General features: G+C 43.8%; 2 protein-coding genes across 3 annotated transcripts; both read left to right on the top strand.

Annotated features, from left to right (window-relative positions):
- Positions 1–2,269: 2,269 nt before the first annotated feature.
- On the top strand, positions 2,270–26,819 carry FAM83E (family with sequence similarity 83 member E). 2 transcript variants are annotated; one of them, XM_054995544.1, is made up of 5 exons: positions 2,270–3,967; positions 4,793–4,960; positions 6,560–6,684; positions 16,284–16,896; positions 22,050–26,819. In XM_054995544.1, exons 1-5 carry the CDS (start codon positions 3,509–3,511, stop codon positions 22,287–22,289), a joined length of 1,605 nt encoding a protein of 534 aa, XP_054851519.1. In that variant the 5' UTR covers positions 2,270–3,508; the 3' UTR covers positions 22,290–26,819. The 2 variants fall into 2 exon arrangements, with proteins under 2 accessions (XP_054851519.1, XP_054851520.1); XM_054995545.1 differs by lacking the exon at positions 4,793–4,960.
- On the top strand, positions 9,287–9,661 carry SPACA4 (sperm acrosome associated 4). Its single transcript, XM_054992692.1, has one exon. The coding sequence runs from the start codon at positions 9,287–9,289 to the stop codon at positions 9,659–9,661; it is 375 nt and encodes a 124-aa protein (XP_054848667.1).

Below are 26,819 nucleotides of genomic sequence, written 5' to 3'. Positions count from 1 at the left end.
ATCAGGAGGAACAATAAACAGGTGAACTGAAAGAGGATACACACCCGGAACTCCTGAGCAGGCAGGTATGTGTGTGTAAAAGTAAAATGGGAGAATGAGCAGGAGGAACTAGGATTCTTGAGGTCTCTCTGACTTTGAGGAAAAGGACATGATGTGTAAAGGTTATAGTAGCTGGGGGAGGGGCAGAAATCCAGGTTCCCCTGAAGGGAGCTTGTGTCTAATTTGCTGCAAAGACAATATTTACAAATGTTTTGAGTGGGAGACAGAGGGGAAGGTTGTGAGCTAGACCACCTGGTTTCTTGACAAGAAATGTGTCCTGCAGGTGGGAGATGAGGGACCTGGCTACTATGAGTTACAAAAGAGGATAACGATTCAGTACCTTTAAGAGTTGTGCCTCCCACACAAATGTAAAAGGTGCCGAATCTGCAGCCTTTTATTGCATTGGGACTTGGACCACCCTAATTGCGGCTTTATTTTTCTTTAACCAGCAGAGATCCTCTTCTTTCAATGTGCATAAAAATTATTGGGAGGGGAGGGCTTTCCCCATAGTCGCATCTCTTATATAACAATTTTTTAGGGACACAGGAGTCCTCACCAAAAAAGGGTAGAGATTCTAAATTAGCGTAAGAACTGAAATCCAGGATTTCTGTGTTTTCAGAAAAAGTGGGAGTGGGAAAGGGGTAAGATCTCTTGTTTCATTCTAACATTGATTTACGAATAAAGGATTGTTTGGATTTGACAGCAGCCCTATGATACTCTAGTCCACTGCCCCCCTTCTTCCTAGAGGGCCTAGCAAAGCCCCTGCCTCTTACATTTAAGCTCCGTTTTCACTTTTCTATAGAGCTCTATCATTAACAGGCATCAAGGTGAGGCTCAGATAAACAGACCAGCATAATCTTATCCGCAGTTTCCTGTGTGGCAGCTGGTATACCTGACAGGCTAAAGTTCGAGAGACAATGAGCAGGAGTGGGGATCTCAAGGAAATCCATCACATTTTTTTGGTAGTCTGTTTCTTTCACTTTGATAAAGAGATAAAGTTGGGGTTAAAAATCATGTTATGCTATCTCTCTCTCCCGTGTACATTAGGAACAGCGAACAGAAGAATGGATTTAAAAAAAGATGAATTTACAGCGGTGAAAGGTAGCTGTTCTTCAGACGGAGTGATTCCATCTGGCCACAATCATTCCCCAAAAAGCAAATCCTGTTAGTCTGGAATTAGCTGACAACCATTGAGAATGAACTGAGGCTATATTAATTCCTGACATTATCTCATTTCTGACTAGCGCAGAGAACTAAAAAAACTGACTACAAAAAATGGGAAGAGTTTCCATTTCTTTGCAGAAGAGGGTGGAATTTGGCTAGACCTATATTTGGATTGTCCCCTCTTCCCAGCCAGTCCTAACTGCTCATTGGAAAGATTCCAGGAATTGTATGAAACCATCAGAGGAAATATACTACAGATGTTTGTAAGCTAATACTGCAGTCCCAAGCTTACGCCCTTATAAATCCATTGAAGTCTATGGCCTAGAGTGTAACTTAGCTTGGAATTGCACTGTAAGAAACGGAGAGCGCTTTTGCTTGTTGATTGGTCCAGAATGGAGTCCTACTTTCATGCTGATTATCTGAAACAATGAGATTTTGTTTCCTGCCATAGCTCAGCTCAGGGTCTCAGTTCCAGTTGATGACTGGCTGTCAATAGCTTAGAACTGTGGGGATTCCCATTTTGAAGGCATCTTTTTGATTGAGACATCCATACTTTTGTTTGTTGTTTCTGAAGTTCACAAATGAGGTGGGATAAAGGTCAGGATAAAGTAATGTGATTTTTTTACCACATTTTGATCTCTCCATGAAAGTGAAAGAAATAGCACTTGATAAGATTGTGATGGACTTCCTTGAAATCAACAATTTATTACTTTAGCTGAAAGTTTCCCATAAATGGGTGTGAGGGGCAGAAATGGGAGTGGGGTAAGAGATGCTGTCCAGTTGTCTGCTGAAAACAGCAAATATCCTTGAATGGTATCCTATTCCTGATTAGCTGAGGATAATTTCTGGCTCTTAACTGGTGCTGGAAAACATTCTTGTATCAACCATTGATTGGTCTTCAGGAAGAAGTTGGACGGAAATCTTCACTTTGGAATGTTTCTACTCCAGTCTTCAGCAACCATTTCCCACAAGTATCTGGAAAATTGCTGAAAAGTGAAAACAGAGATTGATGTTCTGGATGGACTACTGGAGAAAATCTTTTGGCCTTGTGGATGTGTAACAGGTTGTCGACAGAAGCTGGAAAAAGAGGAGAGAAAGATTGGTAAGAGATACTGGAGGGAAAAAACCACCTGGCAGAACAACATCATATTGGCTTGGCCCAACTTTGTCTCTGACAGAACCAAGGAGACTTTCCTAACCTCCACTATCCCCCCCCCAAGCTTTCTTTTTCTCACCTTGTTCCACCCCTTTTGATTTTAGCCTACTAAAGTACTCCCTCATAGTGGATCCAGGAATCCCGCCCAGCAGCCAGTCTAGCCCTCTCTAATCTCATTTCCTATAAAAGATTCCAGAGGTTAGTCATATGCAAGAGTCAATAGCACAAGGAGAAACTGAAAATTGCTTTAGGTTTCAAGCAAAGTTGCATCAAGAAGAAAAGCTCCAAACAGATTACTGTGGCAGTCAACTGGAAGAGTGTGACTTTTGAGCAGATTTTTAGAAGATGCTGTAACAGTTCCAGGTTATGATTCTGATAATGTTAATGTTGGAGTAACAAGAAATCGGCCATGTGCCCATTAGCTTCAGCACTTAGGAAATCTGTTTTCATATCTGAGAGTGGTTTCCCCCACAACGTATCTTTCTGGGAGGATTACAGATGACACAGTTTGATGCACTTGGGTGTAGATTTTGTGGTTTTGGTTGTAGAATAGTGGTTTCAAAATCAAATTTGTACATAGATTACAGGATGACTCACTGGCTCTGATTTATTAATGAGATTTGGGGTCTCTTTCAGTACAGATGGAAAAAACAAGACACCTGTATGATTCCTATACTCTTGGTTTAGGATTAAGAAACAGAATATAAGAAACAGAGATTACTGGAGTCCTCAAAAAGGCCATGCACTGTATCTCATCTCTGTGTTAGGAACGAATCAGGATCTTCAGTGTGCCCTAACAGGATGCTGTTTTAGAAGAGGGTCTGAGGTAGTTGATGATGATCTGAGCTCACCTGACAACAGCGAGGGTTATACTTAAGGGCTGGGGTGTAAGGTGAAGTAGCAAGCCAGCTGATAACTGTGCCACATCCTCAGATTCGAAGTGAAGGGTTAGGAAAGGGATGTAGAGTGAGTTAGAAAAAATAGTAAAGTACTTGTTTCCACTAATCTGCATTAGATTTTTAGAGAACGGTTTAAGTGTGCTGTTTAGGGTTGAACAGGGCAGAAGTCTTCTGTGGATCCATTTCCTGCTTTAGTTACAGAGGTATAGCTGTGAGTTCACTGTAATTCTATGCCCCATTCTCAAAGGCCATGGCTGGCTCCCAGGTCCACTGCCTGGAGAGCGAAGAGCCTTATGCTAAAGTAACTGAATCGAATCCCGAATTTTATTACTCTGAGGGTCAGCGGCTGGCCCTTGAAGCCCTGCTCGCTAAGGGCAAGGATGCGTTTAAAGAATGCCTTGTGCAGGAAAAGCTGCGTCCCTTTCTGTCCGACGGAGAACAGCAAGAACTGGAGGAGGCCACAACTGCAGAAAACTCGCAGGATTTCCCATCAAGCGGAGCAGGGAGGCAGAACCATGGGGATAAAGGATCGAGTCTCAGCTATTGGCCTGGACGATCAGATGAGCCCACTCCAGACCTGGAGCTGGGGTGGCCAGACAATGGGGCATGGAAAGGGATTACCCGCGCTGAGGTCTACACCCATCCACCAGGAGAGAGAGCACCACACATCAAGGAGGTGGTGCGCAGATGTCTCCAGCAAGCCAACAAGGTATGGACAAGGATATGTGTAGGGTTTTAAAAAAAAATAGAATGTTCTTAGCCAGCATAAATAAGCAGTCGTGAAACTAAAGATAGAGGTTTAGTAAATGGGGTAGTGTTGCCAGCTCCAAGTTGGGAAATTCCCAGAGATTTGGGGGGTGGAGCCTGGGGGGGGCAGGATTTGGGGAGGGAAGGGACCTCAGCAAGGTATAATGCCACAGAATCCACATCCCACAGGAGCTGTTTTCTCCAGGGGAACCAATCTCTGTTGCCTGGAAATCAGTTCTAATTCTAGGACTTCAGCCACACCATCTGGAGGTTGACAGCTCTAGAACGGGGCAAGATGTATGCCTCCCCAATGCCAGGAAATTTCTAGATAATTTTTAACAAAACTCTCTTTTTCAAACTGCCCCTCCTCCAGAATTTTCTTTGTAAAGGAGAGGACTGGAGATCTGTAGTATTTTTGTCATTATTATATTGGTTGAACTGGTATGACAGTGGTACAAAAACAAGAGTGCAGGCCGTCTTAGATTCCTAACAAAGTTACAGCTTTATCTGTTCCCCCCACCCCCAGCAATAAAAAGACCACACAGCTCAAGAGAGGGTCAATTTGCTTGCTTACCCAGAAAGCCAAAATGTCAGTGTACCAAAGCCAAACAAATTTCCTCAGTCAGTATACAAGATGCAAATCGGGTAAATGTAAGTACACATTCTTACTGGATTTGCATAATTGCACCTGGCTTTTCTATTTGATTATTTTTATTTCATTTAAAGAGCAATGTTCTAGATTCTTTGCCTCCATATATCCACACACACAAAACTGTGTATTCTCTAGGTAATTGCTATAGTCATGGATGTTTTCACGGATCCTGACATCCTTTCGGATCTGTATGATGCTGCAGTCAGGCGCCGAGTCCCCGTTTACATCATCCTCAGCAGACAGCATCTTGACTCCTTCCTCATCATGGCTGAGAAAATGTGCCTTAATGTCCGCTACACAGAGGTGAATTTGGGGAGGGCTTCCATTCTATGCATGTGCCCCTGCCCTGGGGGCCGCTGCAGCTCAGCCCTGGGTCAATTTGATTGACTCTCACCCACGTAGTTTCGACGTGGGGCCAGGCTTGTGAGGTTTCCCATTACTGCTGCACCTGCAGTGGCAACAGGGCTTCTACATGGCAGGTTTCCTTGCACCAGTCCCTCAACACCAGCCATACCTCCTCTAAGAGCCAAACTACAAGTGACGAATGACACAGGTTGGACACTTGTCAGCTTCCCTCAAGTTTTGATGGGAAATGTAGGCATCCTGGTCTTGCAGCTGTAATGGAGAGCCAAGCTGTAAAACCAGGACGCCTACATTTCCCATCAAAACTTGAGGGAAGCTGACAAGTGTCCAACCTGTGTCAGGCGTCACTTGTAGCTTGGTTCTTAGGCCTTCAGGGCTTTTTTTTTTGTAAGAATCAGCAGCTGAATATTGTTATATCACTAAAACGATTAATGTATCAGGTCCTATGAATTCCCAGCTTTCTGTTTTTTAAAAAAAGTTCCTAGCCCCCTTTCGTTATGGAGATATGCTTTTCCTCTTATATAGACATTTAAACAAGCAAATTGCAGATTAAGCAGAAGAAGATAACACAGACCAAGGCTGATTCCACACAGCTTACCTGAAGCCAGAATGTTGCGGGATGTTGTGGAACATGCCGGCAAAAATGCGAAAGATCGTGTTTTCTCGCACGAGTTTTGTGCGATGTCGCGCAAATCTCGCATGAGAAAATGCGATCTTTCGCTTTTTTGCCGGCATGTTCCGCAACGTCCTGGCTTCAGGTAAGCCGTGCGGAATCAGCCTAATTCAATACCAGATGACACAGCAAGACCCACTTCTAAACTGTATCTTTTGGAACCTACCACTGCTGCTCTGTAACAACAACAACAACATTCAATTTATATACCACCCTCTAGGACAACTTAATAATGTTATTATTATCCCCAGAATTATCACTCTGTGAGGTGAGTGGGGCTGAAAGAGCTTCGAGAAGCTGAGATTGTCCCAAGGTCACCCAGCTGGCTTCAAAAGGAGAAGTGGGGAATCAAACCCGGTTCTCTAGAGTCCTGCCACTCTTAAGTTTAACCACTACACCAAATTGGCTCTTGGTCAGATTTGGCTTTTTTAAAAACCCCCATTAAACTGACTAGAATGTCAGGGGGGTTCAGAGTTATGCTGGAAGTATGGGGAATCCAGAAGGGATTTTTACATTTGCAGTAGGAGTGCAAGTTGATTCAACGATACAGGATGATGGTGCATATAGAAATTGTAAGCATTGTGGGCCAATATTATAGCCCAACCCTGATGATCTATTGATTGGGTGAGGTTCCTCCCTAAACTAAGAAAGAATATGGGATTTTAAAAACACCTGATGAAACACCTGCATCAGGAATGACTGTGGGAAATGACATCTATCTTAATAATGAACTCACAGACGACTCTTTCCTCCAAACAAAGAGCATCAGTTCATCACCCAAGTAGTTAGAGAGTTGCCCCTTTGCACAGAGCATGTACTAGAAAATGTGATGTTGCCCTTTTCTGTGTCCTTCATCCCCTTTCCAGATGCTGAGAGTCCGAGTCATCCAGGGTTGCACCTTCCAAACCAGACTCCAGAAGCAGGTCACAGGATTGCTAAAAGAGAAATTTGTACTGGCTGATGGAGACGTAGTGATCACAGGTAGCTACAGGTAAGGAGAGCTCTTGCCTGCTCCACTTCATACAACAGGCACAGAGGTAGGCCAGAAGGCAGCAAGATCAGGCATTTGCCAGGATATTGCCCAGATTACCAACTGGTCAGAAAACAAGAACAACCCAGCTTTGATGTGCAAGAACTAGCAGGTGATGCGGAACTGCTGTCAGGCAAATGGCTGTTAAAGGCACATTGCTAAAAAGACACTTCAAAAATCAGCAGGCTTAGGCCCTACGATTCTCACTTTGTGCATGGATAGGTCAGTGCTGTATGGGCACATTCTTGGTTTGCATATCCTGTACCTGACCTGGATGGTCCAGGCTATCCTGATCTTGTTAGGTGTCAGAAGCTAAGCAGGGTTGGCCCTGGTTAGTACTTGGATGGGAAACCACTAAGTAAGTTCCCGGGTCACTTTGAAGTGGCAGTCAGTGTCAAATCACTTCTGTTCGTCTCTTTCCTTGAAAACACTATGAGGTTGTCGCAAGTTAGCTGTGACTTGACTTGACAGCACCTTACACACATGTCCTGTCCATGGTTAAAGGTACCCAGTTAGATAAACCTTGCTCAACAGCTCCTGAAATCCTAAACCTGGCATGGAGAATTGCGTGCCTCCCATTTTCTTCCTGGTGTAACTGCATCTCTTTCCGTTTCCATGCTATGGGACTCCATTCCTGATCTTCTTGCTCTCACTGTTACCACTTTTGGTCCAGGCAGAGTCCTTTCACCAGTTGCGTGACAAGCAGGAATGCAACAAGTGATCCTTTTTTTTTATAGCATCGTGTTGGCGAATGCTACATCCATTCACGGTCTACCCATCATGTAGATGTTCAATGAAAGGAGACCCTGTCCATTACAAAAAGGCAGCAGCCTTATATGAGATCGAGCTCCTATGCCTATAATGGAGCAACTTCCTGCACTAGACGGCAGTACAAGTCTTCGGTTAAAAAAAGTTGCCTCCAACCATCTTCTTTTCAAGCCTCACTCATTCCTTTTTAATGGATTCTTTGTTTTATGGAGTGATGGGACAAATGTTTCGTTCAATGCAACCAGAAATACCTGGAGTTGAAGTCCCCAAGCTATCATGAAGCTCATTGGGTGGTGACCTTGGATCAAGCACTCTCTCTCAAGTCTCACCAAAGTCTTAGGATTGTTGTGAAGATAAAATGGGAAAGGGGGATGTATTTTGCCCTGAACTCTTTGATAGGATATAAATAAATAAAATTTTACAAGACTCCTTGTTAATCAGATTCAAGACATATCAGCATCCCTAACCAGTTTAAAGAGAGTGTAACAATCATGCTATAAATCCCCTTTATATTACTGGAGACTCTGATTTACTTCCTAGTTCCCTTACTTTGCTCAAAGTTATGATTACTCTTTCCCTTGAACCAAGCTTGAACCTAATTTCCCTTGAGAATCTGGTAGTCCCAGTATCTCACTTCCAACCACAAGACTCTAAAATCTATTTCTATGTATATCACCTCAGTATTTGTTGTATTCCTTCTGTGACATCATAAAGGTGATGTCACAACAACCTATGATATCAGGAGACTTAAACTGGAAGTCCCAGATAGAATCCACCAATGAACTTTTGGCACTCATTGTGATGACATTGCTCAAGCCACAGCAAATTCCACTGGGCTAACACTGGAGGATCACTGTATATCCCTGGAGTGGGTTAGAGTTGCAAGACTGGAGATTGCTCACCAGGCCAACACACTTTCTTCTGAAACTACTGGGACAAAAGGGCCCAAATCCAAGAGTTGCAATCTGGTTTTAGAACACTGCATACTGAATCAACCACGTTTTATCACTCTAGTCTGAAGATACTGAAGCTAAAGGAAACGAGTTCATGTTGGCTTTGTGAATAGTCCATGTAGATCAAGCAATATTTTTGTTCTGAAGCTCCTGTGCATTAAAATATCTCCACTGAAGTCCAGCTAGTTTGGAAGACATTTCAGCTTTGAATCCAACAGCTAGGTCCCACGTTTCTGGAACTAAAGGGCCTAAAATTGGCGCAGTAATTTGCTTCTGGAAAAGCTACTTCTTTGGAAGCACAGATTAAGCAGATATTCTGGCTCAGGTCTCAAGTCAAGCACCCTCAATCTGGTTGAAGTTCCTATAGATCTTGGGGGAAGTAAATGAAGAAAGCTGATTCTGTGACTAAGGAAACCAAGTCAAAGTCAATTGCCACAACTTGGTTCTGAAAACAGAGTTAAGGGGAACATAAATTCCCCCGTTACAGGCTTCCTCTGGAGGATCAAGAAGCTTGGATCCAATATACTAAAAAGTACAGTTCTGAAGTTAAGGAAATCTATAATCACCAGCTGAAAACAAGCTCTCTGTGATAAGGAACCTAAGAAAATCCATTTTGTAAAGATCTGGATTTGAAAAACAAAGCCGTTCATTTGTTTCTGAAGTCTCACAAGCTACAAAATAGAAGTCAAATACATAGAAGGTCTGTGGAAATTATATACATGCACGATCAGCTGGAAGAGGGGATTTAAAAGGATTTCACAAACCCCTAAATTTCCACACCACTGATCTGTGGAGACTCAAGGAAGAAACCAGGCATCTTTCCATATTATCTTAACCAAGAGATGAAACATCCTCGCTTCTTCAGCATCTTCTGCCTTCTGACTGGCATGTTGCCCCCCATCTTCTCTAAAGAATGCTACTTTTGTGAAATCACTGCCTCAGCAAGGTGTCCCAGCACCAAAATGGTTTGTGGAGATGATGAAGATTGCTTTGAGGGCCAAGGAGCTGCCATGGGTGTCTCACTGATCAAAAATAAAGGTTGCACGCGTGCCATCAACTGTGGCAAGGAGCAACCTGTCTCCTATATGGGAGTCACCTACAGCTTGGTCACCAACTGCTGTCAGGGAGACATGTGCAATACAGCTCAGGCCATAACAGCTCCATCCCTTTTTCTCCAACTTCTCTTCACAGGCATGATCCTGCTAAGTCTCCTGTGAACCTCAAGCAATAAAGACTCCTTTTTAAAAAAGCTAAATCCTTGTGTCTATGGTGTGATGGTATATTCCAGAAACGGCTGCATCGAGTGAAGAAGAACTGCATGTCTTGGCTGCCTTATATGAATTATTAACAAAAATGTCTGTAGCATTTGTTTAGATTCCCCCCCCCCAAATTCCCCAGTAATTCTAATTCACAGAATGATTCGTCCAGAACATGTAGATTCCATGTTTATGGCTGGGCCTCTGTGGTCCATTAAGACATCACAGTTTGTTCCCTGAGGAGGCTACAGCAGATTGCTGTGTGGAACAATGCCACCTCTGCAGTCTCCCAAGTTCGGGCACAATTTCTCCTTAGTGATTTTCGATGCAATGATTCATACAGTCCCCCAATCATTCCAAATCTCTGCCTCCCAGCATTTTCTCTGTGGGTCTCTCCTCTGTCTTACCAGCTGCGCATTTACTCCTCTCTGGGCTGAGAGCTGCTCTTTGAGCCTCATGGCATGAAATCTGAAATCAATAAGGGTCTGAATGAGTTTTATGCAACTCACTAGGTGAGGAAGGTCTCCTGCTTCTTTAAAAACATGAGATTTTGGAGCAGAGAGAAGTCTCAGGAGACATATCAATGTGTATCTGTAATCATTCTGCTAGTACCTGGTAGGGAAGCTATGAGATTGAAGGTCATATTGGACATCTGACCCAATTCAGGAGAAGGTTTTTTTTCTGTTGCATAAGCACAGAAACATTTAATTCTTGAACTGGCTTTAGATGTGAGGCCTAAACCACCATCCCTCCCCCCAAAACAATCTTCTAATTGAATGTACTTGAAGGAAATTGTAACCATTCAAAAGGATTCTACTTTGCCTGCATAATCATTCAAGCCTCTACTGACATGTTTGTAGATCTAATTCATCAGATTTCCCTCTAGGAGCATAAGAATGTCTTCTTCTGGAACAAAATTTACCTCCAGCCCTACATAAAATATATTAGAATTTTTTTTTACCTACTAAAAAAGGCACAAAAATATTATTAACACAACCATCATCATTATACAACCAACATAATTTGCTCAGCAAGTATACCTTGGTACCTTTCTAGTAAATCAGTCTGTTGAAGTGAACAGCGTTTCAGCATAGTGTCAGATTTTCCCAGACCCACCTACACGGTAGCCATTTTCTCTACCTCTGTCCCCATGGCAGCCATTTCCCCTGCATCACCAAGGCTTTTCCCATTTTTTTTTAAAGCAGCAGTTGAATATCATTACAACAATCTGTGTATCATGATATCCGAATTTCCAGCTTTCGTTTTTTTGTAAAAAAAGGAAGTCTCTAGCCCTTTTCTTTACAGAGATATGCCTTTCACCTTATATCTCCTTACTTAACTTTTTAAAAACAGTAAAGCTGGAAATTCATAAACACTAATACACTGGTTATTATAATGTCATAACAATATCACGATATTTAATTGCCAAATTGTAAAAAAAAAAACCAACCTGAAAAATTCCCAGTGGCACACAGAGGAGTGGGGAGATAGATACTGCCAAGAGACTTGGGGCAGGAAAACTGTGGGGAAACCAGCCATGTGGAAGCCCCGTTGCCACTGCAGTGTATCAGCAGCCATAAAGAGAAAACACACAAGACTGTCCTCATGAGGAAAATACTTAAGTAAACATGGAGCATCACATGACAGGAGAGCAACCCATTACTTGCAAATCTATGTTACCTCCAGTTGTGTAGGTAATGCTACACAATTTGGCATCGATCAACTCCTTAACATTGCACATTACCAAAAGATGATAATTCCAATTTCTTCATATAAGAACCACCTTGGTGGTTGTTTTTTTTTTTTTTTTTTTGCTGTTCTCTACCTAGCTGCAAGAGCTCCCTGTACTCCAGCTAGTGCACTGGTGGGCTGTGATTAACTGGTGGCAGTTTATATTTTCAAAGACAAAGTGGCTGGGTTTTTTTCCCCCATCTTGCTAGCCGCTGTGGTGTTTTGAAGTGTTTTGTATCCAGCATCATCTAATCCTTAAAAAACCCTGAGCCACTTTGAAAGATAAACCTCTGTATGAAAGCAACCTAAAGCTTCTTTCGAAGTGAGGCAGGGGAGCAAAATGGCACTCCCCCCACCCCCCGCAGAAGCAGCAGCAAGGTGGTGGCAGCAAGTAGGGATACACCTTGTCCCTATGCTGCTTGCTGCTGTCCTTGCCTCTTCCTTCTGAGCAGAAGCATAAATGGAATTATAGTTGGGCCAGCCCTCCCCCCGCCAAAAGCCCACAAGGCAAATCCCTTTCCCAGCTGAGCTGTGGGCCAAGCATCCATGTGGACACCCTGCTCATATTTATTCCTTTGAACGGGATCAAAGAAGGTTGTCTTTTGATCCAATGTAAAGGCAAAAGCCCAAGGAACCCCACAAGTCATGCCCCAAATGAGTTTGATGTTGTATAGAAGCCTCCTCCCCAAATGTGAGGTCATACTGTGTTCCGGGGGAGGGGGAGCATCCAGTCTAATGAAGAATACTAAGCAAATGAATGCTCGTTCAGTGCAATTTTGTTAGTTCTCATACAAAGGTATTACACCGCTGCTGTTGCCTGGCAGCCCTTTACAAAGATAGAAAGGTACTGCTGGAAGGGAAGGCTGGACAGTTGCCAGCCTCCAGGTGAGGCCTGGAGATCTCTCGGCACGACAACTGGAGAAAATGGCTGTTTTGGAGGGTGGGCTCTGTGGCATTATGCCCTCTTGGGTATAATATACTTCCCTTTCCCAAGCTTTCCCCTCCCCAGCCTCCACTCCAAATCTCCAGCCATCTTGAGTTGGAGGAAGGCTCTGCTTTCAATGAAATGTTGTGAGAGCCAATCCACAGTGACTAGAGAGTAATCGAATTCTTGGATCCATACAGACACACTGGGGTGTAGCTGTCATTCCAGGCAGCCATCTTCTATCCCAAGCTTAGTTTCCTCTGGTAGAACAGACTCTTCTTTTAGCAGAAACCTCCTCCTTTTGCTGTGAAAGTTTCCATGCTTACCTCAATGATATAAACCTTTCCCTTTCCATGGCCACCAGCCTGGCACGGAGTCTTTTAAAAATTTGGCAGCATGTTAAAACATATTTCCCCAGCCATTTTAGTGATTGGCAATGGGGTTTTTGTTTGTTTGTTCTAAAATCCATTCACTGGTGTTTGTATGCTTAAATGTTTTAAAATGTATATTATTGGTGTGCTGTAATTTGAACACACATGAAGCTGCTTTATATGGAATCAGACCATCAGTCCATCAAGGCAGTAGTCTTGTCTACTCAGACCAGGGTCTAGGATAGATGTCTTGAATATAACCTACTGCCCGGACTTTGGGGGTTGAAACCGGGACCCTCTGCATGCAAAGCAGAGGCTCTTCCACTGAGCCACGCCCCCTCCCACTTTCTAGTTTTATTTTTAAAAGTTTTATTAAGTTGCTTCAAGAACCTTAATGGCTTGAGAGCAGATGACAAATATTTAAAATAAATAACATCATAACATTCAATTTATATACTGCCCTTCAGGACAATTCAATGCCCCACTCAGAGCGGTTTACAAAGTGTGTTGTTATTATCCTCATGACAATCACCCTGTGAGGGGGGGCTGGGGCTGAGAGAGCTCTGAGAGAGCTGTGACTGGCCCAAGGTCACCCAGCTGGCTTCAAGTGGAGGAGTGAAGAATCAACCTGGTTCTCAAGATCAGAGTCCTGCCGCTCTTTTAACCACTACATCAAATAAAAACAGTCGGTTACTTGCTTATTTCCTGAGAACTTTTCCTTATTTTAAAGAGAAAATCCCTCTTCCATTCCTTCTAACAAAATGGACCAATGCCAAGGAAAAATTACTTTTCCTCCTAGGAAGTCTGTGTACATCTAGTCCATACTGCTGCCTTAAAAGAAAAGTGGACCAAGATTTGAAGCAGCATTAAAAGAAAACACAAGAAAATAACCTTTAGAGAAACACTGAGAATATGTAGGAAAGAGATGAAATTACAAGACTCAAGAGAGGTACAAACTTCCCATTGCAGGGACAAGTTAACAATGGGGTGGATAAATTATTTCCAGAAGTGACTACTTTAGTTAATCCTCTCTCTCCCCATTGCCTTCCCGCTAATTATCTTGTTAAAGTTTCAGGGTTGGGTGCCAGACACCCAACCTAGAGTATTAGGTCTGGATGTGGGAAACCCACATCAAGTCCTCATTCAGCCAGGGTGACTTTGGGGAGCCTCCATCTCTCCACTAAGCTTGCCTATTTTGCGGGGTTGTTGGCAGAATCATATTAAAAACTTCATGGACAAAGTGTGGGACGGTGCAGGAAGATTTCAGCCAAGGCTCATTGCATGATTGCCTCTTCATAGAATCTTTCACTTCAGATAGCATATGGAGGTGCAACTACATATTTGAAGATTCCTTTTTGAGGAAAAATCCAACCTTTAGAAAAATAGCATGACAGGCAAAATAAGATCTTATATGTGTCTCTCTGACATCTAGATTTCTATGTACTGGGCTTTTTTAGAATGATGGAATTTGTAGAGTTATTTATTTACTTCATTTATATCCTGCTTTTCTCCCCAGTGGGAACTCAAAGCAGCTTACATCATTACTGCCCTCTATTTTATCCACACAACCGGTGGGTTGTGCTGCGAGAGTATGACTGGCCCAAGGTCACCCAGAAAGCCTCCGTGGCAGATTGGGATTTGAACCTGACTCAAACAGATGCTAGGCCAGTACTCTAACCACCACACCGCATTGGGTGTCAGTGTTATCCAGGAACAGTTAGGCTATTGCTTAATCTAGTTATCATGGGTGATTCTAATACCTTCCTATCCTATCCTAAGTGGGTTCACTTGGACAGAGATTATTTATTGATTGTATTTTTACATCGCTCTTTCTCCAAAGAATTCAGAAATAAATAGTCCTCCCATACACACTCCTTATTCACACAACAAAACTCTGAGGTAGGTTGGGCTAAGAGAATAGTGACCTGTCCAAGTTAGCATCATAGCGGAAACAAAGGAGTGGCAGCCCCGGTGCAAACGCAAGCGGAAGGAAAAAAGAAAACCGAAGCTTCAAAATGAAAAGCATACAATGAGTGCACAATGAGCACATAAATAAGAGACAGTAAGGGTGGACCGCATTAAAACCATTATGAGCGTTTTCATTGAGGCAGACTTTTGAGATTTGTTTGGTTGCAACATTGTATACAAGAAATATGTGCCTGTTGAAGAAGTGAAGTAATCACAAAACGGGTTGAGATTTTATATGCTGGCAAATCCCGTAGGCGTGGCATATGAAGTCTGACTGCACGTCGGACATCTGATTTCCATCATCCTCTGCATTCTTCATACTGCGCTTACTTTTGGACGTTATAGCCGCTTCTGTTTTTGGGTGGTTTCCTTCCAACCACCCTTACTGTCTCTTATTTATGTGAGTGCCTGTGTACACCCTGATACTGTTTCTGTCATTGTATTTTTTGGTTTACTTGTGAGGAAGTGCCTGCGTGACTTTTATATTGGTATTACCCCTTTTGGTGCCTGTGAGCACCTTGGTGTTCACTGGACTTGTATTTATTGGCATGGTTGTAGTTTATGTATATACAATTTGACGTTTAATTAATATACACCAATTGTGATATTTATTATATTCACACTTTTGATATATTTCTGTTTCTGTGGCTTCATTGTGTGCTCATTGTATGCTTTTCATTTTGAGGCTTCGGTTTTCTTTTTTCCTTCCGCTCAAGTTAGCATCATGGCTGAATGGGAAATTCCTGGAGATCTGGAGGGTGAAACCTGGAGAAACCTGGCGAGTGGGGTTTGAGGAGGGAAAAGACCTTGGCATGGCATAATTCCATAGAGTCCACCCCCCAAAGTAGCCATTTTCTCCAGGCGAACTGATCTCTGTGGCCTGGAGACCAGTTGTAATTCCGGGAGATCCCCAACCACTACCTGGAGGCTGGCAACCCTAGTATGCACCATAATGGTTATAAACAAATGTGGAACAAATGCAGCCATCTGTTGAATTCAGGCAGGCAACAATTACGGTTTCCTCAGTTCCTTACATTTCCAGGTGGTTGCATGGGGCATGTTAAAATAATTACTGAATGAGGGCCCCTCCTGTGGGGAATTTAAACCCTGCTGTGCTCTCAAACAGCCTCATCTCTTCCGTTTCCCCGTTGACTTGTTCATTTCCTGGCACAGTAGAAGAATGAGCCACTGCTTGTCAAAAACCAAAGTTCCGTCTATACTGCAAACTGGGGGAAATGTTATTAACTCTCTCCTAGGGACCTTGGGAACTATAATTCCGCAGGCAAGGGTGGGAATTCTCAGCATCCTAAACAATAATTCCCAGAATTCTTTAGGATGAGCCATGAGAATTAAACTAATATATAACTGATAAAGTGTGCTCTTCCTAAGGTGAAAGCCCTGCAATATCCTTGGTGAACAGAGCTTGTATTTTTCAGAATTTTTCCACCCTACCCTTTCACTTTTTGGTTTTCCTTTTTCGAAAAGCAAGTTCTATGTTCAGACAAAAAAGTGACTTTTATTGTTAAAAATCTGAGAAACCAAAGCATATGGGATCCATGGTTAAACTCCTGTTCTCCCTTCTCAATAGCTTCACATGGACCGATGCACGTCTGAACCGCCACCTGGTCACTCGGCTTACAGGGGAGGTGACAGAAGCATTTGACCGGGAATTTCGGACCTTGTATGCTGCCTCCTGTTCCTTGCTGGGCCTGGAGGTACCACCTAAGCCCCAGGTTGTTCCTACTCTTTCACTACCTACTACTAATGGACCAGAACCTGCTCCATACATCAGTATCTTGGATGGGGTACAACTGTCTTCCAACCGCATTGCAGAGAGGCGCTCTGTGGCACCACAGCCTGTCGCCAAGAGTCGTGCTGGTGAGTGGGAACTGGTATTAGCCTCACCTGCTACTGCAGAAGACCCTGCGCTACCTACTCCAGTGCCTGAGGTTTCAATCCGAAACCGTTTGGGAGCATGGCATGGCATGGATCTATCTGGGAGAGCCCCACAGGGATGCCAAGAACGGCACAGCGCTCTCAGTGATATTTTCCGCAATGTACAGCGGTCCCGGCTCTCAGTAGCCAAAACCACAGGTGCCCGTGCTAGTAAGTCACTGTGGGACCTTAGTCGCTTCAGCCAACTCTCCGGATCCAGCACAGGATTTGGACATAATGGGATAGAGTCATCTGAAGAAGCAAAGGTAAGCAGCACCCATCCTTCCCAACCCATTGAGTGAATCTAGAAATTTCCTTATGTCCAGTTTCCCAGCATTCCTCATGTCCAGTTCCCAGCATTCCCTCCCTCACAGAGAGCCCCAGACTCATGACTCCTGCCATACTTGGACCTGGGTTCAAATTCTTGCTCAGCCCTGAAGCTCAGTAGACTTTAGTCTACCTCACACGCTTGTGAAAAAGAGGTGAGAACAAAATGTACAAAGCCCCAAAATCTGTGGAGGAACAGTGGCATAAAAATTAAAAAGATAAATAATTTTTAAAAATAGAGACATCCAAGTGTCTAATTTAAGGGATTAGGAATAATCAGGGATTCGTCTTCAAACCATTTCTAACACAGTGGTGGACACAATGACAAAATGGCTGCCACAGGAGGCAAAACCAACCAAAAAATATCAGGGAGTGAATGCATAACTCTCACAGTCACTCTTCAATATTTCAGGCAGAATCTCTCTTTAAAAAGTTTAATCTGCATAGCCAACCAAATCTCCAGGGGCCAATCAGAAGCCTTGCTGGGCAGAAGCCCCACCTGGCCCTGCCTACTTCCTAAAAACACTTGAAGGGTACCAGGAAAGGTCTTTGCAAGCACAGATGGTGCCACGTTGGGAACCCCTGCTCTAAGCACAAGCAGATGTGCCTTTATTCTGTCATTGAATAATGGCAACCCATCTTCATTTAAGATTGAGAGTTACCATGACAGGAGGATTAGATTCCAGGAAAGTTGGGTGATTTGAAAAATTAAACACTACACTATTTCTACACCCACACTGTACACCAGTCAGCCTGGGTTCCATACCTAAGAAGAGTCCTTGCCTTCCAGTCTTCATGCCTTCTTTCTCAGGCAGTTTCCCCCTTGATATATCAGAGGCCACAGCTGAAGCAAGCAGTGCTACCCGCCCCCGTTAATGGATGACGTCCTTGTTTAGGGCACAACTTTCCAGTTGTGTTTCTGTAGAGGCAACAGTGTCCTGACCTGGATGGCTCAGGCTAGCCCAATCTTGTTATCTTTCAGCTGCTAAGCAGGGTCAGCCCTGGTTAGAACCTGGATGAGAGACTACCAAGGAAGTCCAGGGTCACTATGCAGAGGCAGGCAATGGCAAACCGCCTCTGAACATCTCTTAACTTGAAAACCATGGCAAAGGGTCACCATAAGTTGGCTGTGACTCGACAGCACTTCCCACCACAGCCACCAGGGGCAACTGTACTGCCTTCTCCACACAGTTCCTCTGTGGCTGAGTAGGCCTTGCAAAAGACATTGCCCCTTCAAGCAGGGTATTTGAAACAGGCTGGCACACTTACTCCCACATAAGTGTCCCAACCTACCATCTGAAATGGTAAACTGGTGTGCCTACTCAAGAGCAGACTGACTTGAGTAAGTACCTCTAACTCTGTCTTTCGAGCAGCTGAGCAGTGCTAGTCCCATCAAGGGCCCGAGCTTGCCACATGGAAGAGCCAGACTAGGACACTCCCAAGCCAACTGGTCAAGAAAGCACTGAAGCCAGCTGAAAAGGGAGAAGGAATCAGAAAGAAAAGAAAGGCTTCAACTCACTTCAGCCCACTTTCCTTCTGAACTCGGGCTCTTCTTTCTCAGCGCTCCCATTTTAGGCTGTCATAGCAAACCTATGTTTTTCTCCTCCTTCCATGACTTTTACCACTTTTAACAAATCAATGGCCTTTTAAGTTTTCCTTTTAGAGTCCATCTGCCAGGAAGGAGCTTTGTGTATAAACAGCCAAGGTGCCCAGTCTCTGAGAATCAGTGGGTAGGGAATGGGGATCCTCATAACTCTACCTCACTTGCTGATTCCCCTGTACAATAATCCCCACCAGCTTTTCCCTAGCAGCATTTTGAGATTGGAAACAAGCAGGGCCAGGAAGAAAAACTGTGGTAGGGGGACAATCCGTGAATGTAAGATGGGCTACCTTCCTTATCGACATAATTGTTCCCCCGCAAATCCCATCCCCACAAGTCTGTTACCTGGCAAACATATTTTTGCCAAGGTTAACGTCTAGCTCTGCCCTCATCAATTTCACTCTGAGTTGCCATACAGAACTCCTCCTCTGGAATTATATTCAGCCGAGAAGTATGTGTAATTTCCAGAGAGAAATTTGATTCTCCCCCCCACCCCTCATATTTCTTTTCATAAGACAAACCTATTCCATTTTCAACAAATTCACCTTCCTGTGCAGCTTAAACTCTGACTCCCCTGGAAATCGAAATTCCTTTATTTAGGTTTCCATAGGAACCAAAATTTCAATATTTTCTAATCTTGGTTTGAAAGTGGCCAAATTTTGCCTTTCTATAAATCTAGGCTGTGAAAGGAACTGTGATTTTTGTATCCTTGTACATTCTGGTCAGAGACTCAAATAATATTTTCCTTATGAATTCCAGTTGCTTTTAGGGAAAAAAACTCCATAAATTCCAGATGTTATAGGAAACAGCACTCAGCTTTCGCTTGCACATACTCCAGCTGCTACAAAGGCCAAATTTCTATCCGTGCCAGTTTTGAGACCTCAGACATACTGATTATTGTGGGAATAAAAACCTTTTCTTTTCCCATAAACTCCAGTGATTACAGGAACCAACATTTTTCTTTCCCATTTTCCTCAATTACAGTAGAAGGAATGGAGCTTCAATCTCTGTGAATTCAAGAAGCAAACTAGGGGTGGAAATTTTGAAATATGGTTCACTATTTAATCCTCCAGCATAAAACCATTTTCACGTAGGCAGAACATCCCTGAGGTTACACTTGACTCCATTCACCAGTTGTTTAATTCTTACATTGATATCTTAATTTCTAAACTATAGGTTTAGAGAGTAGCAAATGAGATTATCTCTTCCCCAAGGCTATCTTGTAAGCCTACACCTGAGATGAAATATAAAAATGCTTAACATTCATATAAAGCTTTCAAATGTTCAAAGCGCTTCCTATACGTTGGTCTGGATGCTGTAGTAAATCTCCGTGCATGAGACATCCTCCTCACCTCCCCCCTTCCTGTCGCAACCTGAAATAATGCTCAAAATGCTGCTTCTGGGATTAGGGGACCCCAACCTGAAAGGAACATCAGAAATCTGCAGCAAGCATGGGGGTGGGGAGATCAGTGGGAAATTGTTTCCCCTCCCCCCTTCCATTAGTGGAAATTTACCACATTATCCAACTTGTTATCCTGACCTGTTCTACTCTTTACAGCAACCAATTCCCAGTTGGAAAATTCCTGGAGACTTGAGGGCAGATCCTGGGAGGGGAGGTTGGAGAGGGAAGGTACCTCAGCAGGGTATACTGCTATACAGCCCACCCTCCAAAGCAGTCATTTTCTCTGAGGGAAATGATCCCTGTAGCATGAGTTGCAGTTCTTGGAAAACTCGCCCCCCCTCCGCAGGTTTGCAACCTAACAACAATCCTGTAAAGTAAGCCAATATTATCCTCATATTGCAGGGGGGAGCGACTATGACAGAAAGCAGCCTGTAAGGCAATTGCCAACCTCCAGGTGGGGCCTGAAGATCTCCTGGAATTACAACTGATCTCCAGACTACCGAGATCATGGCCATTTTCACACATCTTACCTGCCACCAGAACATCACATAAAACACTCAGACGACAGTGTCTTCTTGTGAGAAATCGTGTCAGGAAGACGCTATCATCTGGGAGTTTTGTATGAAATGGCGTCTTCCTGGCGCGATTTTGCACAAGACGACGCTGTCTTCCGGGTGTTTTGAGCGATGTTCCGGCGGCAGGTAAGACACGTGAAAACGGCCCTGAAAATGGCTGAAAGTAGAATTATTATACTGCATGATCATTAGGTGGTGGGGGAGAGGATTGCAGTTTGGATTTTCCGCCTCAGGTACAAAAATGTCTTGGGCCCAGCCTGCTAGTGGTATACAGCCTTAAGAAATGGAGGCCCATTGTCAGAGGGGGACTGGTTGGCATTACCACTGGAAACAGCAGGAATGCAGGTTCCAGCAATGAGCCCTGGAGAGGAAGGTGTAGAGAGGCACTGGGCCTGTCCCAGTTGGAACACCTCCCTCTGAGCTGGAGTTTCCTAACAAACTGGGCCGTCAAAGGCCTCATTCCTTCTCTTGTCTGGCTCCCACCTTGGGCCAACAAGTGTAAACCATCACCTTCAGTCAATATTGATAAAGGCTACACCCACACCAGGCAAAGAACTCTGGTAGCTGAGACTGCTTATCACTCAGAGCTGTTCCCTCATTTTTCTCCCTTTAGCACCTTCAACAATTGTGCAGCAGGCAGTCATTCAACAGACGTGGCTTTTCTTCTCACCAATCCTTTGTGGCAGGAGCAGAACAGTTAAAGGCACAGAAACCCTGCCAGGAATAATAATAATACAAAAAGATGGCCCAGGGGCTGTTCCTCTTATTCCAGTCTTTGAATTTCATATTCCTTTAACCCCCACATCCTAGAGCCTGCTGCTCCCTCTCCTTTGAACCACTAATTTACTCTCTTCTCCTGCTTCTATTGTACCTAGTCTTGCCTGTATAGAATCCAGGAACGCGAAGTCCGTAAACGTCAGAACTAGAGAGAGCCTTGATTTCTAAAGAGAGAGGAACTGGGTCGAAGAACTTCTGAAAGCCAAACATGCTGACCCATAAGCCCTGCCCCTTAAATCCAGATGTGCATAAGTAGGCAATGGTGCAAAATGCACTTTGCACTTGCTCTGAGCCCTCATATATTATTCCAAAATCGGATTTAGAGAAGGCAGCCCTGGTACAGCAGGTGTAACTGGTATGGGCTGAAGAGAATCTACACTTCCAAATTTTTTATAAACAGGCTTCTTGTCTTGATGGTTGTGGAGAAGAGCTTGAAAGCTCATGGCTATTTTGTTCCAATTTAGAAACAGAGGTTTAATGGAATTAATTGAACACAAATGGTCCCTAACCATCTATCATCTTTTACCTATTGCTCTTTCAAAGTCTCTTTAAGTACCAGCCTGCAACCTTTAATCGTTTTCTGTCCCACCTGTTCTCAACAATGAGGACTTTAATTTTTAAAAATTGGGTTTTTTAAAAAAGCTATTCCAAGTTGCAGGGCCGATACCATATGCTATCTGGTGTATAACACATACACACAACTCTTGATTCCACATTTGTATCTTTACCTTCCTGCAGAAATGGGCTTACCAGAATACACCAGCAAGGGAGTTGATGAAACAGAGAGGGGCTGGCCACCCTCCAGATGAACCACGGATACCTGTGTACCTGGCACATGGGCGCATGACACCTTCCCCTGGCTACCCAGGTCTAGGAAGACTACAAGGACAGCTATATCGTACAACTGCCCATGCAGGCGTACCCAGGGCTTGGGGGCACTCGGGAAAGCCCTCCCATGGGCATCAGCTACGGTTCTGAAATCCCTCCATCCTGAGGCAGAGAATCTTTTGGGAGGCTAACCTGGAATGCAAACTGTAAGATTTGCTCCAAGAACAATGGCTTATTGGAGATCGAAGATACAGAATATCAGAAGAATTGTAACTTGGTGTTGCTGGTTTATAATGGGATATGCTAGGAGGCTTTTGCTGCCCCATGAACTGTAGTAATAACTGCTGGATGATATTCGAGATTGTTGCTACTTGATACTGGGGAAGGAACTTGTTCTAAAGCGATTTATTTTAAGCAGCAAGTAAGGGAAGCGGAACAGCTTCCCTCTAGGGCAGCTACATTGGAGCATGACTGGTTTATACTAGGATGAACTGGAAACAAGCAGTAAGCTTGAAAACTTGCACATTCTGGGTACAGCTGCTAAGGCACTGAGAATCGGTATATGGATCATACTGGCAGGAAAATAGGGGAGGCAGGATGGAGCCTTCACTCTGCCCTAAATTATTTGCAAAAATGGGGGCTATTTGTGGAGAACTGTGACTGAATTTACAAACAACTACTGCAGGTCAAGGATATGCTGTCGACTTCTCTCTGCACAATCAAAATACAGTATTTGAGATATAAGCAAGGGATGCTGGCATATGACACAGCCCTGCTGTTTCATAAGGGTAGGGACTCCATTCCCCAGGCATATATGAATTGGGAAATACAAACCCAGGGCAGATGAAAGAGAAGGTAACTTGCTCTAAGACCGGAGGAAGGAACACTCCATTATGTACTCAAGGAATATAGGATTAGACAATGGAAACAAAATAGTTTCATGTTGTTGTTTTTTAAATTCAAGTTACAAAAGGGGAGAGAAAAATCTAGGTAACTAAACAAAAGTAGATCTATCACAGTAATAACTTGGAGGGGGGGGGGGGGAATGCCTGGCCACTAAAGCTTCCCTCTGTGTAATATCTGTTAAGGACAACATGAGAATGGTCCAGATCTGGAACTGAAGAAATAATATTCTGGGCTCCACCAGACAACAGCCGTTATTTTTTCAAAGCAGATCAGCAGCAGCAAAGGATGTCCAGGCGATTCTGAAAGCCTCGTCTTCAAGCAATTGCTTCCACTACAGGGGAATCTCATTTCCTCAGCAATCAAAATAATTTTTGTCCCAAGGGAAAAAAATGCAGCAGCATCTTCACCCTGCAGTTGCTGTACCTACTGCAATAATTTCAGCTATCCATCCCATTGGCACAAGTCTTGAGGGCATCTTGGTGGGTGGGGGCTAGTGCCAGGAAGGGCATTACCAGAAATGGAAAATATCCCTTCCTCTGCCCTCCTTTATTTGTGATAGCCAGTAGACCTTTGGGAAGAAGCAGAAAGCCGCAAACTAAAACTAAGCATTCAACACAACACGAGGAAATGTTATACAGACTTCCACAATTTGTCTCTTTTCCTTTCCCGCTCTGTTAAACCAAACACTTGGCATGCTTCAGTACTGGGGAATCTATTCCCAAGCCCTTTTTAATCCTCTCTTCCATTAGCTATTAACATCAGGGATAAAGTATTACGTTATTATTAACACAGAAGAGTTTGCCATATGGTAGAAACTGTTTGGGGAAAAACCAAAGACATGCCAGTTGTGCCCTCTAGAGGTTGGAACCCTGAGGCACGGTTTCCTGTAGCCACATCAATACAAGAATGTCCAAACCAAGAAAAGTGGAAGAGGCACCAAAGCAAGCCCCTTTTGGGAGGGACTTGTTGGAAATAAGCCAACCGCTAGATAGAGCCCTCTTTAAACCAGAACCTATTTACAGGTCTCATAGCTGTGACAGAAAAAAACCCACAAAGCAGTCCTTGGGTGGAGTCACTTCTCGCGTGTTCAGAGAAACTGAGCCGAAGATTTTGCTGACAAGCTGTAGAAGAAAAGACAGCTGTTTAGAGACTGGAGGACCAAGGATTCAAAGACATGATGCAGACTTATTCCAGATCAGACCATTGACCCATCTAGCCCAGTGTTACAAGGTCCTGATTACGTATTATACAACCCTCGTGTCCTCCCTGACGAAGGGAGCCTTGACTGTTGGAAGCTCATACTCTGGAAATGTAGTCCGTCTTTAAGGAGCTCCTGGACCTGAATCCTGCTCTTCTACCTTATCCTTTGTAACTGTGTGACTCCTCTTAGTGCCACATCTGACCTCCTGTTTACAAGTACTGAAGTTTGACCAATCACAATTACGCCTGTTTTGTCTGCAACTGAATGTTAACCAGTTGATGGTGTCATGGCCTTAAGTAATTACTCTCTAATTATTGGTGTTTTAAAGGGTAATTAGAGACACTGACTGGACTTGTTGCTATGGAGCTTAATCAATTTATTGCCTTTCACACATTTTATGACTCTTCCTCTTCACTAACTTGAAACCTGCTGCTTTGCCTGCCCAAGTTCTTATTTTTTGCACTCAAGTCATTTTCTGTAAAAAGAACAGTATTTCATTCCTGCTCCCAAAATCTTTTTAAAACTAGAGATGCCAGGGACTGAACCTGGGACCTTGCACATACAAAGCATGGACTCTGTTGACCTGTGGTCTCTCTTGAAAACCCTCAAAGGTTGGAGGGCTGTTACTTCCTCAACAGAAGAGAGGATCAGTTTATGCATTACATAGAATGAGGAAGAGAAATTGCAGTTGCAGAACACTGGACTGTACAACTTTAGGCTGCACGTGTTTAATTAACCCCTCCTTCCATTAAATATCTCACTGCATGTAATAAACTAATTCATCAGGGAGAGAACATACTGAGCAAAAACTTTCTCCTGAGGTGCTAGTTTTCTACAGGGGAAAGTACTTCCACCACTGCAGCCTGCACTGGTATATCCAAAATTCTATTGCCCTTGGCCTTACACCTTATTCTGTATAATGTGGCAAACACCTCTAATAAATTATCAAAACAGATCCAACAGGGCCAGCCCAAGAAATGCTGGCATCAGAGCTGGAGAACGTCAAGGGATCTCATCCCTAAACATACACACACCACCACAGCAGGAATATACATTCAAATAAATGCAGTTTGCTGCTCTTTAACAGCAATATAAGCTGTTGCCTGATCAGTTGGCCTTCCCAGTCTGCCTCATGGTAGAGCCATCCCTAATATTCACGGTCAACGGAGAGATCGGCTAGGCAAATTGCTGGAAGATCTGCAATGGGATCTTCACAACATATTAAACGTGCAAATAGCAGATGCGCAGGGAACCAATTCAGATCTGAGAAAAAATACAAGGGGAAAGGAGGTTGATCTGATCATGGATCTCCTAGCACCAGAAAGCTTCAGTGCAACGGTCTCTCTCACAAGTATTGTTCTGCACCAAAAAAAGTGGCATTGCCTCTTAAGGGGTAACTTTGCTTCATTTGCGTAATATTTATACATGACAATTTATTATGTTTCTGCTAATCAAAGTGTAAGGCACATATGCAATGCTAAGCAGGAGACGTCCTTTTACGGCCTTCTAAGCTCTGCACCTGTACCTTGCACATGGGGGTAACACCAACTATTATACGCCAGGCCTCCACGTGAAGAAAAATTAGGTGACAGCATAGATTGCACTACAGCAGATGACAGGTGGGGGAATACGATGTCTGAAAATCCCCCAACATTAAAAACAACATTGTCTTCATGTGCTATTTACGTACTTTCTGGTAGTATCTGTCTGACTTCTGTTAGAAAAAAGATGCTGGATTTGAGTCCAGTAGCACCTTAGAGACCAACAAGATTTTCAGGGTATAAGCTTCCGAGAGTCAAAGGTCCCTTCTTCAGATACAGGGCCCTGAAGATCTTGTTGGTCTTGTTGGACTCCAAACCAGCTGTTCGACTGTAGAGTGACATGGCTCCCTACCTAAAACAGGATGCTGGAGCCGATGGGCCTTTGGTCTGATCTAGTAGGGCTCTTCTTATGCCACCACTCACTTGAAATCCTATTAAAGCCTTTTCTGGTATCACAGGGCTTGGCCAGGCATCACATGTGCACTTTTCAATGTCTGTTTTTGTAATAACGGCACACAACTCTGCCTGCACACAGTCAAGTTTCTGGGTAACTCAAAGTGAGAAATGTGCATGAAAAACAGGTGGAGGAACCAGTGGGGAGAAACTAGATGGAGGGCACAAGGAGTGAATAGATCCAGAGGAGTTAGCCGTGTTAGTCTGTAGTAGCAAAAATCAAAAAGAGTCCAGTAGCACTGGACTGAGAGATCTCTGTCTTTTGGTGCTACACCTCTGAAGATGCCAGCCACAGCTGCTGGCGAAACGTCAGGAACTACAATGCCAAGACCACGGCAATACAGCCCGGAAAACCCCCAACAACCATCGTTCTCCGGCCGTGAAAGCCTTCGACAATACATAGTCCAGTAGCACCTTTAAGACTAACCAATTTTATTGTAGCATAAGCTTTCGAGAATCACAGTTCTCTTCGTCAGATGCTGCAAGAACTGAAAGAGGGTGCGGAAGCAGGACAAGACATACATATTTGGAATGGTGCTCTCAGTCCCTGGGGACTGGGTGGGCTTTTAAACATTTATA

Source organism: Eublepharis macularius, chromosome 12 (assembly GCF_028583425.1).
Source record: "Eublepharis macularius isolate TG4126 chromosome 12, MPM_Emac_v1.0, whole genome shotgun sequence".
In the NCBI taxonomy this organism is placed as follows: Eukaryota; Metazoa; Chordata; class Lepidosauria; order Squamata; family Eublepharidae; genus Eublepharis; species Eublepharis macularius.
This window is presented reverse-complemented; position numbering and strand designations above follow the sequence as displayed.